Source organism: Aulonocara sp. 'chitande type north' Nkhata Bay, linkage group LG1 (genome assembly GCF_057382095.1).
Source record: "Aulonocara sp. 'chitande type north' Nkhata Bay isolate Kocher_YH1m ecotype deep benthic linkage group LG1, A_spYH_male_GT1.1, whole genome shotgun sequence".
Lineage (NCBI taxonomy): Eukaryota > Metazoa > Chordata > Actinopteri > Cichliformes > Cichlidae > Aulonocara > Aulonocara sp. 'chitande type north' Nkhata Bay.
The window spans coordinates 6,503,833-6,523,642 of NC_141344.1; the positions used below are offsets into that span (position 1 = coordinate 6,503,833).

The 19,810-nt window shown below is 39.4% G+C and overlaps 1 protein-coding gene across 5 annotated transcripts in view; it reads left to right on the forward strand.

Annotated features, from left to right (window-relative positions):
* Nucleotides 1-19,810, forward strand: part of cep89 (centrosomal protein 89) — a 56,267-nt gene that overhangs the window by 18,848 nt on the left and 17,609 nt on the right. The window contains exon 17 of one of the 5 annotated variants that reach the window (XM_086306699.1): nt 5,571-5,765. The exons of 3 other annotated variants lie outside the window; for them this stretch is intronic. In XM_086306699.1, coding sequence (XP_086162825.1) covers nt 5,571-5,750 — 180 coding nt within the window. In that variant the 3' untranslated portion in view covers nt 5,751-5,765. Of the gene's footprint in view, nt 1-5,570; nt 5,766-19,810 lie in introns of those variants that run through there. One more of the 5 variants, XM_086306931.1, reaches the window with a different exon arrangement.

Consider the following 19,810-nt stretch of genomic DNA (forward strand, 5'->3'; position numbering starts at 1 on the left):
TGTTCTTGTCTGTACTGCACTACTTACATCATTCTTTTTCAAAAGCCTCAATTGTGGAGAAATTAAATAATGGAAATAATTAGTGTGGCTTAGCCTGTTACAGTAAATAATGCATTATCACAAATAGCCAGTAACCCAGTTTCACAATATAAAATACCACGAAAGGAGGGTGGAAGGGAAATACATACTCTAAAAGTATGTTAAGAAAAATATTATGCTTCTGTTATATTTTAACTGAAATATTTGGATAAAAACAGCAACTATGATAATTCGTTTGTGTACTTTACTGTTTCACAGAAAAAAGTGCATTCATTGCTCCACTTTCAGTTGTACAGCAGTTAGTTATTAGTTAGTTAAGTTAGTTAAGTTATGCCAGTAATGATTGTGAGATGTTTCATTTTTTGCATTTTCTTTGTTTGTAGTGCACAGAAGTGTAGTGGCTATCCAGTCTTTTTTTCTCAGGCTTTTCTTCAGTTGAAAATGGAATTAGTGGCTCTATAGGGCTTAGACATAAAGACCTGGAAAACTGACTAGGACAAAAAAAGACACCTCTTTGATAAGGAGGAATAACAGTCACTGGGAATGATAGCAGAGGAAATTGATCTATTTAGCACAGCATTGTGGACAATTTTATAGAAAACAAAACAAAACAAGTGAACACAGGGCAGGTCCCTCTACGGAGAAAAACTGCAGCTGATAACAGAAAAATCTGGAGAGCTGTAAAAAAAACAAACAACAACCCTTAACCATCACTGATATCACCAACAGTTTGAGAGTGGATAGCATCACAATCTGCAGTTCAAAGAAAACTTACTGTAGGGAATAACAGAGATTCATACCTCTTATGGCATACCACTAGATTGGAATTATGCATGTTTGGAGCAAATGTTTAATGAACTAATGAAACCAAAATTTCTCAAAGTGAAAGTGAAAGAAAGACTGAAGAATACATGTGATTCAAACCTCATCAAATATGAAGGAGCTAATAAAATGTTATGGGCATGTTCTGTGTGGCAGTAAAACAGGGATGGGCAATTGATTTTAACAAGCTGAACTCAGTTCTGCTTAGTATTAATTTGATCTCTTTATAAGCTTGTTGGTGAAGTCCTCCACGACAGTCCCAGTTTCTCCTGTGGACCCTTGGGAAAATTAATTGTCCATCCCTGCTATAATAGAATCATTTCAAAAGTATACACAAACATTTAGTTTGTCTATGCATGAAGCAATTCCCCTGTCTCATTTAACAGGCCTTCCAAAAATACAGTGGCATTAAGCACATTGCCTGTGCAGCCAACGCTTTATCAGTGACAGCCAAGCCAGTCACCAGATTTAAAGCCTGTTGAGCCTTTTTTTTTCTAGATGAAAAGAAGATTGAAGGAAGAAATCCCCAGTAACAAAGATCAGCGGAAACCTGCTGATTTGAAGCCCAAAGATGATAGTAAAGCTTTTGTCATGTCAGTGGTCTGCAGACTTCGTATTCTTCAAAGAGCTATGAACATTTATGACTGTTATTTCTGAAAGAAAAAAAGCATCCACATATGAAAAGCATGAAAAAAGACTTAAATGCTAGTTTATACCCCACTCATATTTCGGCTTCAATTTCAATTTAAATAGCAAAATGTTTTTATTTTTGTTAATTAAAAAACAAAAATGAGTAAATGGAATAGTAAATGATAGTCTGATAAATTCCTGATAGTTGTGATGAAGAAATTTCAAAGCCATCAAAGGGGTAAAAACCCACTAATGTTAAAATGACCAGATAAACCAATCTTTGAAGTTGTCTAGGCCACATGATAACAGGATTTGGTGCACATAAACATAAACAAGTCACAAGTTTTTAGAATTGGAAAACATCGAGGGCAAATCAAGGCAAACATTTGTAACAGCAGAAAAGTATACAATAACAGCAATAGGGAAGTAAGCTTTTTCACTCTTTGTGAGAATGAATGAATGAATGAATTTTATCCTCAGGAAAGATTAGACTTGAGTGTTGAATTACCAGGCAGGAACCTTTAGTACCCGACCTCAACCCAGGCAACTCAATGAAAAGCATCAAAATGGAATTGTGAAGGTTATTCTTGTCCCCTTATCTTCACACCTGCTAAAGTCCTTTTTGTTCTTTCTCTCATTGCAGCTTATGTGGACTTGCTCTAAAAGCTCAGTTACTTAAATAGATGATAACTGATTGAGATCAGAGGTTTTCTATCACAGGTTCCGTTTTAATACAAACGTGAAATACTAGCAGGTACTAACAGTTGCTTTCTTTTTAATGAACAGCTCTTGCTCTTGGTGATTACTGTCAGCCTGCGGTGATTGTAATATGTGTTGCCACCTAATGAGTTGAAAAAATAGGGATTGTGCATTAAGTGTGTGCTATAAAGAGAAACAGATTGTGACTACATTATTCATATGTAATTAAAATTCATGCTCCTCCATCTCCTGGATACACCTGAAAATGTTAAATATTTTAGTGAGTGCATGTATAAATATAGCCAGGTCACAGGTTTGACCCATTCTGCTGCTTGACGTCAGTGTGGGATGACTTTTTTCCGCTTTAATATTCTCCTCCACTCTATAATATTCTCCTCCACTTTCCCCCCCCATCATCGCATTTATATGAACATTTACAGAAGTTATTACTCTAAATAATAGGATCACATAGGATATTTATTTGTTCTACCCTCCTGGTGTGCTGACCTTTGACCCTCCTTCTTTGTGCCTACTGTTCAAGAATGGCCTGAGTGAGTCAATTTGGCTAATTGTGTTTGACAGCTGAAAACCATAAACCACAGACTATGCTAATTAGTACCATTTTCAAAGCAAGAGAAACGGTTGCTAAGGAAAATAATGACAGTGAGCTCATTGAATTACCCACACAGAGGTTTGTCATACTCAAGACTGTCCTATATGTGGACCAATTTCATATTTGTCTTTTCAGATGTAAGGAGGGAGACTGGGTTTTTTTTTAATGGAAGCTGTCACTCAACTCAGGAAGATGAAAGGCAGGGTCCTTTAGATGTTGTATTGTACAACAAGCAGGACAAACACTTGACTGACACGAAGTCTTTGTAACAGATCTTACCAAATAGAGCAAAAATAATAACTCTGTTCCTCTTTTCTGACCTGCTGCTGATATCTGTCATAACTAATATCTCTTCTAAGAATCGCTTCTTCTTCTTATGTCTGTTCAGATCATTTTTCCTCATCAAGTCTAAGCTCATTGTGGCATATTTACTGTGTATCTTTGGTGAAAATAATATTGCACAATAGTATGCCACTAAAAAATGAAAGATCTTTGTCAAAGTAGTAATTCTCAGTTGCCATTATTCAAAAGAGAATTAAATTGTTATCCTTTTTTCTTATCCTCACACCTGGCAGTAATATTGAGTCTCATCAAGCTTTGGAAGGTTTGGAGATAATCATGTCAAAAATTGAGTTTAGAGTCTCTAGAAATCTTCTAAAGATTAAAAATCCCACTTCTACGAACACAGCGGTGTTTTGTGATATCACATATAATCTCTTGCCTTTATGATTTTATTGGTTTGACGGCATCTTGTATCTCTAAGCTTAAAAACACTACCTATGAAAAATTTCACAAAAATCAGACAGGAGGTAGCAGGAGGGAAAGTATGCACACGAGCAACCTATAGAAGAAAATAGTTCAATTTATTTAATTGCCTAGTAGCGTCTGTACTCGGTAGCATAGTGCTAAGCTGCAGTCACTGTATCATAAGCAGAAATACAGGAAATCATAAAAGATAAAATGTACAGCAACAGATAGAGCAGTTGACAAAGGAAATCCAAGAAATAAAAATATAGAGCACAAATGACAGAAAATCATCAGGACATACAGAACAGAGAAAAAGTTTATCACTCAAATGAATTGTAAATGCTACATCTGCATTTGATGAAATGTACCATTACCCGACTTCAGTCACTGGATATATGAAAAATAGTAGTTCTAGGCCCCTCAGTTATCAACATTTTAACAGAAAAGACTCTAAATGTTCTCCGAAGACTAAAATAAAGCCTACTTTTAAATTCAACAAAGGTCATACTATACTCTCCTGCTCATGAACTTTGTTTGATTTAGTTTGATTTACAGAATGAAATGCCCCTATAAAGCAGTTAAATGGTAAAACTATTTTAACTGGTTCTGGAAATGTCAGGCACTGCTGGATACAATTAAACGTGTCGCAGAAGAGAAATTTCTGCTACAACAAAACAAAGCTTTAAGGGCAATTTCTTTCTGCAACACAAAGGAAAAGACTTGATCAAAAATAGCATTTAAAATTCTGGACTTTCTTTCTTTCTTTCTTTCATTTTTATAAAACCGAATTAAAACACAATTTGTTGAGTCAGTATTTCCTGGTGGTACATGTAAGAAGAGCCTTTTTTTAAACATGCAGCAGACAATTAAGACAGCTGTTGCAACACATGTGCAAATTTGGCTTCTACCACGACACTCATTAGTATCTTTGAGCAAAACAAGCACGTTACCTGTACCAAAAAATCAAGAATAGCAGAGTTGCTAAAGCCAAAGGACAAACTGAATGGAGGATGTGTTGTTTGACAGGAAGTATCAAAAACCCTGAGGTATGAGCCTAGTTTATGCCTCACATGCACTGTTTCCTTGCACAGTAGCCCGAATGACGTGAGAGCTAGAGGTGCAGAAATGCATATTCACTAACAGCAAGAACCTCGTCACACCTCTGCCTGTGTGCTACTTGTGTAACAATTAAATTATGGCCATGTCACAGGTTTTTATTGGTGTTTTGTATTTTGTCATGGCAAAAAAACATGCTTTGCATGCAGACAGTTTTTTTCGAAAGTGAGGAAGGCTGAAAAATCGAGCCAGATGGATAACATACAAAATGTCAAGTCACTGTGTTTGCAGTTCTCACATTATGACCTGTCCTTCACACTCACTTTGAGGAACGGTGTTTCAAGTAGGATATTAAACTGTTGTAACAAAAATGCACGATCAGCAGGCTCATCAGCAGCCTAGTTCATAATAAACCATAGATAACCACCGACCTAAATCACACCCAATTATTTTTCTTTTTGTTGTTGGCAGCTGTCAATTGCAGTAATTAAAACGAGTTTGAAAAACGAGTAAGTAAACAGACCTTTCTTGTAAACCATTATAATGCTTTGAAAACTGTATTCACATTCATGTCAGTTCACACAATCCCAAATTTAATTTAAAAAGGTTTGCATCCCGGATTTTTGTACATAAACAATGTTGATAATTGAGGGCACAGGACTCCTGTCAGTGTTGTTTTTATGCAAGTCGAGGATTAAAGTTTTGTTGTCAAATGCTATGTTAGACTAGGTCAACACACAACACATAACAAATAAAGGTCACAAAAATGCATCACAGAAAAGTCGGTATAGGCTGCTGACAGACCATGCCATTGGCTCTGTTTCTCTTGACCAAGCTGGTATCTCCGTTGAAGCAGTACGTCTAACAAAAGCACAGCACATCACTGAAAACTGACTTATTTTGTCTCACTGGCCTTTTATTTGCATGAAGGTGACTGACTGCTCAGCTTGTTATGCCTGTGCAGGAGAGGATATCATCTTTACCTGGAGGCCTGTACTCCCACAGGCTGACTCTTTCCTATCCTAGGACAACCAGTTTTCAGGATCCCATCATCCTCTGGAAGAGCAGTCACACATGCCTTGACAAAGGCACTGGCAGAATCCATAGACCAGGCAAACTGTCAGGCTTGATGGTACTAAGCTAACGCATACAATACCCAGAGTCACTCTCTGAATCACCAGCAAGTAGATTCCAAGAGGAAGTGAGCCAAAGTATAAGAAACCCAGAAGCCAGACCAGGATGCGTGGGACATGATTACAGAACTTGGACAAGGCATCCTGATCTGCTGGCCCATTAGAGCCTATAGATACTGAGTCCAGGCTTTGCTCAGCATAAACATCTGAGCTGCCATTTTGGCTTGGAGAGTGTTGTGAGTCCCTCTGCACCTCCATTATAGTGATTACCAGGCAGTTGGATGAGTCACGAGATGGACTGGAGGAGGAGAAACTCTTTGGAGTCAAGACCACCTCCCTGTTTTGGTCGGAATTCCAGGATTTGTCTCGCATCACCAAGTGGGACATGATGTTAACATCATCAGGCAGGGCTGAAATCTCCTGCTCAGTGATCTCAGTTTGGTGTCGGCAAAAGGGGCAGGAGATGCAGCCTGCACTGTCAGCAATATCCAGGATTTTAACGAGACAACGGGCACAGACCCGGTGAAGGCAGTCCAGGATTTTAGGCTTCCGGTGGTGGACATTGTAACGCTGATAACAGATTTTACACTCTAACTCCTCCGGAGGAGGACTTTCCTTCTCCTCAAACTCAGTCTGAGGACAGCTCATCTTCAAGTCATGTTCTAGGGAAACATATAGAGACAGGGTGAAATAAAAACAGAACATCACATGTGACTTTAACTAGTATGCAAAGGAAGTAATAAAAGAAGAAGGAAGAAGGAAGGAACAAAAAACCAGAGCATGTTTGTCACTACAGTGTCTTGCATCTCTCTGCCCAGCAGGAAAAGGTCAAAGCTCCTCTCTGACTGCTTTGACTTTGTGTACCTTCTGGTGATGAAAGATTTATGATTTGGGATTTGAATCAGGGTATTATACTAGTGCCCTTTTGTGGCAAAGTAAGAGCCAATAGTGCTATTGATAATCAGGGAGAGATGGTACAGGGAGCTGCTCCCTGAACATTTTTCATTGATTCATTAGTGTTGATGCAGTTCTTAAAATAAATGACCAGCCCTTGAACCAAAGGTTTGATTGTTACTTAAATTATTTTTTAATGTATTTATTCATTATCCATTGGATTATATAAAGTTCTTCTTGGCATTTAATTTATTCAGTTAGGGCATTGGATAGTAGAGCATTGTCATTCATTGAAAGACTCTCATTGTTCTCCCTGAACAAACTGATTTCTTTTATTGGGCATTAAATGTGTTTGCTGAGTTAGTCATCAGGGCATTCGTTTTCGTAACCGTTTATTGAGCGCAGGGTCATGGTGGGGATAATGCCTATCACAGCTGTCATAGGGAGGGGTATAGGGTACATCCAGGTCATCAGTTCATCACAGTGCTTCCAGAGAGAGACAGACAATCACACAATCACCCTCACATCCAGTTTAGAATCACCAAAGACACCTAACATACATGTCTTTAGACTGTGGGAGAAAACTAGATCACGCAGAGGAAACCCACAAAGGCACATGGAAAACAGGCAGAAAGGCCCAGCCAACCATGAACATTCAAAAACCAGCAAGTTAATCATTACTTGAATTTATTAGTTTACTGAACATGATGGCCATTATTGGCTAGGATATGCTGAAATTTTTGACCAGTCTACCTATATGTCAGGATGTTTGCAGTTACCTAAAGGTGCTTCATTACTGTCATACTAGACAGAAGTTTTACAGTCTTACAATTTCCATCCCCACAAAAATTTAACAGCAACACCTATCTATATTAGTCATAATTGTCATGTACCTACAAAAATTCCCTCTGAAGACATATGAGGAAGGCTTCAGACCCCACACTACATGGACTTTGCTCCAGACCTTCATTTAGGAGGACCCCTCTTTGTAGCTGCATACTCCATTGTTGCTGTTCCTGATCATGTTTCAAGATATTCCTGATTCATGGTTCATATTTGTAAACAATTTTAATTTTAAATTTAAATCTGTGTGTGTCCAACAAAATTGATAGCTCGTTTTTAACCATCCATCAATCCATACGGCCCTCCTTTCCGAAGAAAAAAAGGGTTGTAACATTGTGTAAAATGTAGGTAAAAAAATAATGCCCTGATTTGCAAATCAGTCAGACCCTGTATTTAATTCTTTATAATATTAAGATGACCAATACTGAAGCTTAGATTTAAAAAAAAAAAAAAATATATATATATATACTCATAATTTGGGGAGCTTTTAATGATTTCCAGAACAGAGACTTTTGCTCTTGTTTACATTATACACACCATTCAAACCTTTTTTGGAAATGGGTTGTAAGCCCTGAAAACAATGCAAACATGACATGATAAGGAACTTACTGACAATTGCTCTGGTTGTTAATTCAGCATATACTGATGCAACTGGAAATGATACCGAAGGACTGTTGTAATCTAATTCCACAGACATTGAGCTGTGATACAAAAACTACTGAACATCAGCTCCAGTTGTTACTATCACATTTGTTTTTGCATATTACAAAACACATTCGAGTCGTGATGAGGTTTCTGGTAACTCGTCTACAGCCTGAAACACTTCTTCTTTTTAGCAAAACTACCACACTGTGGATTTCTTTGAATGTCCCTGAGGGCTGAGAAATATGTGCGATCATACAAAAGAGACTAAATACTTAGCAGGAGGTCTGTCATTTCTGAAGCAAATAAATATCAAAATCATTTTATCCATACTGTGTATATGTTCTGTTTATTAAAACTGGATAAGGTAGAAAATTCTCAATATCAGACATGGGATTTTTTTATAGGTTTCCCTTGCTTCTGCAGATTTAGAACAGCATTATTCTTTTATGCTCTGTTCTCTTGAAATTTAGCCTTGAGAAAAAAATGAAATATGAAACTCAGTTTTCTTCAGGTGAAGAAATAATCAGTAGCTCTTTTAACCGTCTAATTTTCAATTTTTTCAATTTTCCTGTCGTATTTGGATATGCCTGCATGGCACTGCTTGTGTGTGTGTGCGTGTGTGCACAGAAGTCCACAGTTTAGGTTTGTTTTGCTGTCAGTTGTGCCAAGAGCAACTGACAGCAAAGGAGCAAATGAGCAGCTACTGTCTCTGCAGCCAAATCAACAGACCTAATACTTAATACTGTGCATAAACTCATGCACCCATTGTGTTATGTCAAATAATATGTAAAGATGTTGTTCTTAGTTAGCTATAGGCTATGACACATAGTGCTCAGCTAGTAGATTTAACGTTTTGGGAATATTTCTCTTGCCTCTAGCATACAAAAGTAAAGTGGTTCCGATGAGGCTACTTGTGTGGAAAACACATCCATTCTCTTACAAAATCAACGTTTTTTAGTCTTGAATTCTTGGCACTAGGATTTGCGCTACGGCCACGCAACTTAAATGGCATGTTGAGGCCAGACACAGTTGCTGTATAAGGTGTAGTAACACATTGACATTTTTCGTCCTTTTTAGAAAAGTGCTTGAGATTGTCCTCTGGGACATTACTTCTGATAGGTATTTGTCCTTGAGGGCCCCTCCATTACAGGTAGTGCCCTCACCTGAAAATACCACAGATCACGCTGTACTTCCTGCGTATTGTATTTTTTGCGCAGCATCTTCTTGGAGCCTATATTATGGCTACATTTCCCTAAAGATAGTTGGTTCATATGATGAATTTTAATACACTTTTTCTGTGTAGTGACATGTGTAAACTGAAAGACAAGGTAAAGCTGGTTACTTAACATGCTGCCTCTTACATGTACTGTAAGAATAACTGTGGAAAATACTCTAACCTCAATATCCTGCAAAAGTGCGTGTGTGAAAATTGATTAGATACCAACTAGTCAATGGGATATAATCAGTTTAATCAGTACTGTTTCACCATCATTCAGAATGAAAGATGTGTAGCTCTCTCTAAATGTGGCAGTTAGCATAGGAAACAGCAGTGTCTGGAGATGGTAGTCCAGTCTTTGTTCAGCTCTAAGTTTATTTAGTTCAATTCAAATTAAATCAGTGAGGTTTAGAAAGGTTACGAAAGGTTTAGTAAAACCTCAGAAATTGCTTTTGAGAGCCATGGCACAGTTCATTCCTCTTGATACGGCTTACTTTACTTCTGTATATGGACATTAGCAAGTCCCCCTCCCATCATGAAAGTGTTATATAAAGAATGGCCAGTCTTTCACTCATTCATGACCATGAAATATAGATTGAATAGGTGGATTTTGCACTGGCAATTGCCCAATAGTACTCTCTGTGACTTACTGACTGTTAAATATTTAAGCCTGTCTGTTGAGTTAAAAAGCCTTCTGAAAGATGTCAGAAAGACGGAGATGTTCTTGCTAGATCAATCATGTAAGCAGAACTGCCTGATTTTCCACAAAAGTCCCCCCCCCCAAAAAAAAAAAAAGGTTGTAAAGAGGGGGATCGATGCTCATAACTCATGAAAGAGCCCAGTTTGCAAAAGGAATTTGAGAGTTGGGGTTATAATTTTTTTAAGTATCCCAGAGAGCTTACATTGTAAACAAACTTTCATTTGTTTTCCCCACAAAGCCTGTATTACTAAGACCTAACAGACCATTAACAGTCATTAACCTTTTGCAATGCTTGAAACATTAATGATATTATTCACATCAGTGTTTTCTTCTTTTGCAATCATTGTACTACCTTAGTACTTTTTTATCACTACTCCCTGTCATTATGCATTAACTGGCTGTTTACTGCCAGAAATTTGTATCCACTTTGGAGATATACTTTATGCCACACTTTCAAATCTACCATATGAACTTACAGAATAGAATAGAATAGAATAGAATTCAACTTTATTGTCATTGCACATGCACAGGTACAGGGCAACGAAATGCAGTTTGCATCCATCCAGAAGTGCTTTAGTGATATAGATATATTACAATATATATTAGCAATAATATAGATATGTGAGTATATTACAGAAATGGGTCTATTATGGTATGTTATAATGTACACGGTATGAAGTATGTTGTGAATATTCTATAACTATAAGTATGTACAGGCTGTAGTGAGTACAAGCTATGTACAGGATATGAACAGGATATAAATATGAAAAACTATACAGAATATGAAATAAATAACTTTACAGAATCTGGGATATACAGCTATACAGAAATGGGAACTATGCAAGTTGTAAACAGTTGTAGGATTAAAGATTATCGAATGTACAGAATGATTATTTACACAGAGCTATACAGTAGTGCAGTTAAGATAAGTGAGGGTGTAGATAGTTTCTACAGAGGCTATATAAAGTGCTAGTGGTTGTGAGTGGTGGTTCAGTCCATGTTATTATTGTGTTTGAGGGTACAGTTGTCCATTGTGGGTGTGTGTATGTTCAGTCCATGAGTTTAACGTGGGTCAGATGTCAGGAGGCAGAGTTCAGGAGTCTGACAGCTGTGGGGAAGAAGCTGTTCCGGTACCTGGTGGTCTTAGTCCGGAGGCTCCTGTGGCGCCTCCCAGAGGGCAGGAGGGTGAAGAGTCCATGTGATGGGTGACTGGGGTCTTTGATGATTTTCCCAGCCCTTTTCAGACACCGCTTCCTGTAGATGTCTTTTATGGCAGGAAGTGGTGCTCCGGCGATGCGCTGGGCAGTTTTCACGACCCTCTGCAACGCCTTCCGGTCCGAGGCAGAGCAGTTCCCGTACCAGACTGTTATACAGTTGGTCAGGATCCTCTCGATGGTGCAGCGATAGAAGTTCACCAGGATGTCTGAGGACAGGTGGTTCTTCCTCAGAGTCCTCAAGAAGAAGAGGCGCTGGTGAGCCTTCTTGACCAGCTTGGAGCAGTTGGTCGTCCAGGTGAGATCCTCGGAGATGTGGACTCCCAGGAACTTGAAGCTGCTCACACGCTCCACAGCCGTCCCCTTAATGTGGATGGGTGGATGTGGGTCAGCATTCCTCCTGTAGTCCACGATGAGCTCCTTGGTCTTCTCGGTGTTAAGCAGCAGGTTGTTTCTGTCGCACCACTCAGCCAGACGATCCACCTCCTCCCTGTAGGCGGCCTCATCGTTGTCACTGATGAGGCCAATCACCGTGGTGTCATCTGCAAACTTAATGATGGTGTTGGAACCATCAGCAGGTCTGCAGTCGTGGGTGAAGAGGGAGTAGAGGAAAGGGCTCATCACACAGCCTTGTGGTACACCGGTGTTCATTGTGATGGTAGATGAGCAGCGGTTATCCAGCCGGACATGTTGGGGGCAGTTGGTCAGGAAGTCCAGTAACCATTTGCAGATGAGGGAACTGATGCCCAGGTCTGTCAGTTTCCTGATGAGTTGTGAGGGGTGGATTGTATTGAATGCTGAACTGAAGTCTATAAACAGCATTCTGGCGTAGGTGTTGTTGTTGTCCAGGTGTGAGAGGACAGAGTGCATTGCGATGGAGACTGCATCCTCTGTGCTCCTGTTCCGGCGGTATGCGAATTGGTGGGGGTCCAGGGTGGGGGGGGAGACAGGATTTGAAGTGTGCTAGGACCAGTCGCTCTAAGCACTTAGTGATGATGGGGGTGAGTGCTACTGGGCGGTAATCATTGAGGCAAGATGGGTTGGAGTTTTTGGGTATCGGGACGATGGAGGTGGATTTGAAGCAGGCCGGTACCACAGCGTGGGCCAAGGACAGATTGAATATGTCTGTGAGCACTCCTGCAAGCTCCCCAGAACACGCTCTGAGAACACGCCCGGGGATGCCATCAGGGCCTGCAGCCTTGTGGACATTGATCCTGCTCAGCACCGCTCCTACATCGGTGGGGGAGAGAGTCATAGGTTGGTGGTCTGGCGTCATGTCTGCTTTGGTTGTGGTTGTGGGGTTCCCTCGCTCAAAACGAGCATAAAAGTTGTTGAGCTCGTTGAGGAAGGAGACATCAGAGGATGCGGGGGAGGGTTTGGTGGTCCTGTAGTCTGTGATGGTCTGGAGTCCTTGCCACATGCGTCGGGGGTTGGAGTTGGAGAAGTGTTCTTCTACCTTCTTTTTGTAATGGTGTTTGGCTTTTTTGATGCCCTTCTTTAGATTAGCCCCATAATAACATAACAGCCACCATAATATGTATATTAAACATTTCTGGGGGGAAAAATTGCTTTTGTTGGTTGAGCTGTGGTTTAATTGAAAGAATTTGCTGAGTGTGTTGTTGTCAGGTTCCTGGTCTGTAAGGAGAATATCCCTACTTTACGTGCTAAGCTATTAATCACCACAGCCTTCATCACCATCTTGCACTTTGCAATATTGCGTATCTCATCACTTTGCAGTCCAACCAGATGAATTGTCCAGAGCCATCCAGCGGTGCTGTCATCTGGAGCAACACACATTTGCATTGATCTATTCTGGTCCAAGACCTGCCAGGTTTTTTTTCTTTCTGTACGTGCTGTCAGATTCTCTTTTTTTCAAGTGTATTGTTTTCAACTAATAGAAGACAGGGTATGCATGTGTTATTGCATTCAATTAAAGATAAATTATGAGCTTAGCTGGTGATATTAGACTTGTCTCAGTTTTTACAGAAACAGGACATAGATTTTTTTGTAGTCCATGCAGAAAGCATGTCTTCTGATACATGCTGCAAATACAGAAACACTGCCGGCTAAAGTCAGCTTCACGTGTTGAAAATGCTACTGTGATCTCTCTCCTAATGAGAAACTGCTTCATAATGTGGATGCTGTTGCAAAATTATCAAGCAGGTGACGTTATTAGTTGTTAATAGTCACTGTGAACAGAGTGATGGTAAAAAAATAATAATAATAAAAGGTACCCTTTGGATAAGATTAGTTACTTGAGGTTAGATAGCAGGACAAATTAGTGCCCATATTGAAGAGATTCCAAAAATAAAGAAAGAGTTTCTTTTTAGCCATAGTGTCACTCTAAAATAAATCAACCACTCTTGCCTACTGTAGTAGTTAAATTTCATGACTAAATATAGAAAAATCACACCTTAGTCATTGTGACTGAGTAGTTAATTCACTGGGATCTAATTGCACTTTACTGTGGAGAGTCACTCTCTTTATATCTGAATTTTGAGATACTGTAAATAGTCTTGTAATAATTAGGGAGGCTACTGTTTACCCAGAAACATGCTTTGATATGTCCCTGAGAAAGGTTGTTGTAGACCAGGTTACTAACCACTTCATAAACATATGTTATTTAATGTGTAGTTCAAGAGGTAGCGTAACATGTGAGAGAAAGTGGAAACATTAAATTCTAAGATACACATTGAATATAATCCCAGGTACTTTTGATATGTTTTTGCACATTATGACTGTCATTGAAAACCTTATATGTTGCCCAAAGTAAACAAATGTACTCATACAGGTTTCAAGCATTGATGGGGTTCCTTTTACTGTTATAGACTGTTGAATGGGTATGCCTGCCCTATAACCCTTAGAATTCATTTAACTAAAGAGAAAGCCTTTAATACACACTGGTTAAAAGATGTAATTGATAATAGAAACAAAAGGATAGTGAATGAGCAACAAAAGCATTATTCAAGTTAAGGGAACTATTAGTTAATAGTAGAAATGAAAATGACAGACTTTTATGCTACTAGCAAAAAGTCTTTAGCCTTCACATGTACAGCAGCAGGCACTGGGTTTCTTAACACTGAAGTCGACTTCACATTTAAGCATCTGTTGGACTAGTTACTGTGTGTGAGCCAGTCTACCGTTCTGGCGCATTTTTACTGAATAATTAGGCCCTTATTGAGTCAGATGGTAATTTCACACTAGAAATTACAGCCATTTTGGTTTACCAAGAAAAATGCTAGAATCAGTCATTTCAGCATGACACCCATAACAACACGCACACTATAGCCTCTTTTGTCTTTTTGTTTGTGCAGAGAAGAGATGGTTTTTTTCAGTATTACACTGGGTTTTAAAACACTGGACCACTTTCTGTCTCCCATTTGCCGAACAAAGTGTTCTTATAACCTTGATAAACACGCCTGCCTTTGTATCCTGCATTCATGGTGTTTAGTGGCTCATCCTGGGATTTCAAGCCAGTAACAAGTCCATCTTTTTAATAGCAAAAAAAATGCTTTGAGGAACACGTTTCATGACATAATGGAAAAGACTTTAATCAGCAAGATAAAAGCAAAGTCTAAGCTGTGTTATCACAGCTACAGACATCTTTGAAATACTGAGCTCCAGACGCTTTGACCTGCGCCTTCACACCCAGAGTTATGCAGGTCAATACTTTGTATAGATCCTGACAAAACCAGATCAAACGCGGTTTACCTGCATTTATAGCACTAGTGTTCCAAAAAAAAGAAGTTGTAATTGTATATTAAACATACTGCAATTGTTTTGTAAATCTTGAAAAGCCATGTTATATTTAAAATAGAAAATAAAAAGCATATAAAAATTTTGAATATGACAACCATATTAAAAATGTAATTGTACTAAGAACACCATTTGCATTTGTTTTTCACTGGCAGGTACTTCTTGGTTACCAGTTCGGGTTTTAATTAATGTACAGTCTGACTTTGTCCAATGTCATTGAAGACATCAGATTTTACCTTAGGTTTCTTGCCATATTCCAAACATTCTGTAAAAGACTTAGCAAGTTTTTCATAGACAGACTTGCAGGATGTGTAAGATATCGTGCGAAAAAGACCTTAATGTATGTTGCTTTCCTAAAGTCTGCTGCTGGACACAGAAATTTTGTCCAGTGGCTTCTGATACTCCCTTAGTTTACAGCAAGTGGACCATTTGCCCTCACCTTCCTGTGTCATTATTCTCCTGTCCCCTACCTTCTTCATTTCACTGTGGATTGTTGATGATAGCTTTGACCTTTGTTGTCAGAATATCCGCTTGGTGATGCTTGTCTGAATTATGCCATTGATCCAAAGGATTATGGCCATGCTGCTGCCAGAGCTTTCATGCTTGTTTATAACAATTAGGTGTGAAAAACAAAGAAAGGCAAACTTTCTTTGATTTTTTTAAAAACTAGATTGTTTAAAAAACATTAAAAGCATTAACAGTTCTATGTGTGCCTGTGGTAATAAATTGTACCACAGCTTTATACATACAATATAGTCTAGTGATTCTAGTCAATTCTAATAAGGTACTTTTGAAGATTTTCTCTTCTTGGGAGTTCTTAAATACTGATAAATTATCATTACTGCTTGTGTGCTTGGTGTCAATATTGGGCACATATTTAACTGCATGTTCATTTAGTCACATATGTTGTACTCCTATATGACACATTTGAAAATGCACAATATTTAGGCATTTGTTCAACCATTAAATCAGCAACCACCATATTGAGTCTAATGAATACAGAAACAATTATGCAACCAGACAAACATAGTAGCACTACTACAAACCATTTTACATAACGTTTTACAGCTATTTATTTAAAGTTATTTAAAGTTATTTAAACTGGCATTCAGGCATTTTCTTTTATATGCAGCTGAGGCAATGACAAAATTGTGTCTTTTAAATAAGACATCTGGCACAAACAGTATTCTGTTAGGAACAGTTGTCAAAGTGTATTTCATCATAAGCAGCAATTATGTATGGATGGGAATGTGGCTTAAGTCTCCAAGCTCACTGCCATCTTGTGCAGTTACACAGGAGAGTGTAACTGTAGAGAAGAACACCCACTTATGCTATAATCTGTACCTCAGATAGTACTAACAAAAATGAGTAAACAGGGATTTAACAAAACACAGGGAAGCTGGTTACAAAGTTTTCAAAAAACTGAAGTTACTAAACAAGTTGTATGCTGTATGTATGAAACTACAGGAAACTGCATGGTGGCACATTTAAACATATCACACATGTGGCATCTCTCACAGTTACTGAAGAGAGAAAAACGGGATTTATGCTTCAGAATGAAGTCAAGCAACTGATTTGGAGAACAGCTCTGTAAGTCTACTGTGGATTATTGTATGAGCATTACCATTAGCATTTAGGTTTGAACAGTTTTATTCCTGATAACAGAACTGTCACAGTGAGTACTTTACTAGATAATATTAACAGACTTCTGGCCTCTGGTTCATGCTATTATACGATTTTTAAAAGGGAAAGTAAAAATAATTTAGCCGTCCAGGGAAGTTTAGCCCCAATCTGGACTCCCCAGGAACCTACGCCAGGATCCTGTTTGTGGACTTCAGCTCTGCCTTCAACACCATCCTTCCAGACCATCTCCGAGGCAAGCTTTCCCAGATGAATGTGCCTGATCCCATCTGCCGGTGGATCACTGACTTCCTGACGGACAGGAAGCAGCACGTGAGGCTGGGGAAGAATGTCTCGGACTCCCGGACCATCAGCACCGGCTCCCCTCAGGGCTGTGTTCTTTCTCCTCTGCTCTTCTCCCTGTACACCAACTGCTGCACCTCCACCCACCAGTCTGTCAAGCTAATCAAGTTCGCAGATGACACCACCGTCATTGGGCTCATCTCTGACGGGGATGAGTCTGCCTACAGGAGGGAGGTTGAACGTCTGGTGTCTTGGTGCAGCCACAACAACCTGGTGCTGAATGCCCAGAAGACAGTGGAGATTAGTGTGGACTTCAGGAAGCACACAGCCCCACTCCCCCCCATCATCCTGACTGACACCCCCATCACCTCTGTGGACTCATTCCGCTTCCTGGGTACCACCATCACCCAGGACCTGAAGTGGGAGCCCACCATCACCTCCGTCATCAAGAAAGCCCAGCAGAGGATGTACTTCCTGAGGCAGCTGAAGAAATTCAACCTGCCAACACGGACGATGATGCAATTCTACACTGCAATCATCGAGTCCATCCTCACCTCCTCCATCACCGTGTGGTACGCTGGAGCCACTATCAGGGACAAACAGAGACTGCAGCGTGTTGTGCGCTCTGCTGAGAAGGTGATTGGCTGCAGACTCCCATCTCTGCAGGACCTGTACACCTCCAGGACACTGCGGCGTGCAGCCCGGATCTCAGCTGACCCTTCTCACCCTGGACACAGTCTGTTTGACCTGCTCCCCTCAGGCAGGAGGCTCCGGTCCATTCGCACCAGAACCTCTCGCCACAAGAACAGTTTCTTCCCCTCTGCTGTTGGACACATGAACAATAACCACATGACTGTCCCCGCCACTAACACATGACCCTACGCTGTGTCACTGCATCATTTCATGTCTGGCACTGATCACCACCTGCACTCATGTATATATCTTTCTACGTAGCACTCATAATTCTTATTCTCATGTATATATGTTTGGCACTGATCACCACCTGCACTCATGTATATATCTTTCTACGTAGCACTCATAATTCTTATTCTCATGTATATATCTCATGTATATCTCATGCACATATCTTTCTTTCTACATAGCACTTTAATTCTTATTGTCTGCACTGAAGCACCGCAGCAATTTCCTAATGTTGTAAACCTCAACATCTGGCAATAAACCCATTCTGATTCTGATTCTGATTCTGAATAGCATTTTATCATAGCGCAGCATTTGGACACAACCTTTGTGACAACAAATACATTTCACTGGAAGAAGTCAGCACAGTGTCTGGTCCTCGGTCCTTGACCTACTTTTAATTCCCGTTTATTGTTTAATGTTCCATTTGGTTCTTAGTTTGTTTAGTGTTCATATTTGAGTTTCATCTTCCTTTATATCTTTTTTTTGTTGTTGTTTTTATGCTTTAGTATCCTGGTTAGTATAACTCAATGTGTTCCTTTTCCTAGGCTTTACACCTGTGTCTTTCTTCATAGAGTTTACAGATGTTAGGGTCTTATGTCTGTGTGTAGTCAGTCACGTTTCACATCTGTAGTCAGTGTTGTTGTGTGTTCTTTCTGGGCTTCTTGAATTTTTTTAGATTTCCTCCCCCCCCCCCTCTTTTTTTTGCATTTAACCCTAAACCAAATAAACTTCTCACTCTGTTTTTGTTTTTGAACTTTGTCTCGGTATGCCTTGTATTTGGGTTGTAATCTGCTGCACATGACAACATTTTGACTCCTAGGGTTTGTCATTCTGTCCTGTAGTCCAGTTTCCGAGTCAGCCATAGTTGCCAAAAAGTAGAAACTATTCAATAATATTCATTTTAAGGTGATGGCCTAGGTTTTACCTGGGCAAGTTTACGTTTACATGTGGTGTTTGCGTATTCATCCTGTTTTCATGTAGGTTTGATGTGGCAATTGGTATTTACCATCAGAATTTTAAATCCACAAATGAAAAACAATCAGTGTAGTTGTAAAGAAATTTTAAAAACTATAAAGCTCCTAACAACTATATGTTTGTATATTTGTATTTTTATATATTTATGTTTATATAGTTATTTATCCAGTGCTCTGTGGTTCACTGGAACTACTTCACAAAGTGGTTATCAATGGTAATCTGAGTTTCTGTGGAGGTTAAAGCAGTGCAAGGACATTGTGTAAGGTCACCCTTTATGGCTGGCATCCCAGGAATAAACCTTGCTCTGAATCTGATGAACATTGCAAAATGATTCTATGGTCAGATGAGACCAGCATAAATTTGCTTGGCTCAGATGGGGTCCAGCATGTTTGTTGTGATGGTGAATGTTATGTACCAAGGCAGCATAGTGCGATGATTTAGAGCTGCAATACCAAAGGTGTTGGGGCTTTTCACACCATGGAGGCCTGTAAATATAATTAAATGCTACCAGTCTACAGAAATCTGACTGAAGAGGGATAACAATCCAAAGCACTATTGCACAAGAATGTCTAAAGACAAATATAGTCTAGATGTTTCCCTACTAATCCAGTGCAAAAATCCTTTGGGGTATTTTAAAGAGAAGGTTTTCTTGCATTACATAGAGCAGCACCATCCCTCCAGCAAAGAGCGACTGAAAAAAGTTCATACAATGAGGCCTGTACTGTCAATATAGTTCAGTCAAGACCACTATAGTCAAAGGAAAACTATTTCCATCAACGTTTATGTATATTAAAATATATTTGGCAGTATGGTTCTTTCCTGAGACCTTCCCACATTTCCCTGTGCACACATGGAAATATGGCAGCGCAGATACATGGTTGGCTTTGAGCAGGTGGTAAGACTAAAAGGATGAACTTTAGCTAGTTTTTAATGGGTACAAACAAAACAACTAGTGATGGGCATTCTAGAGAATCTGTACATAGC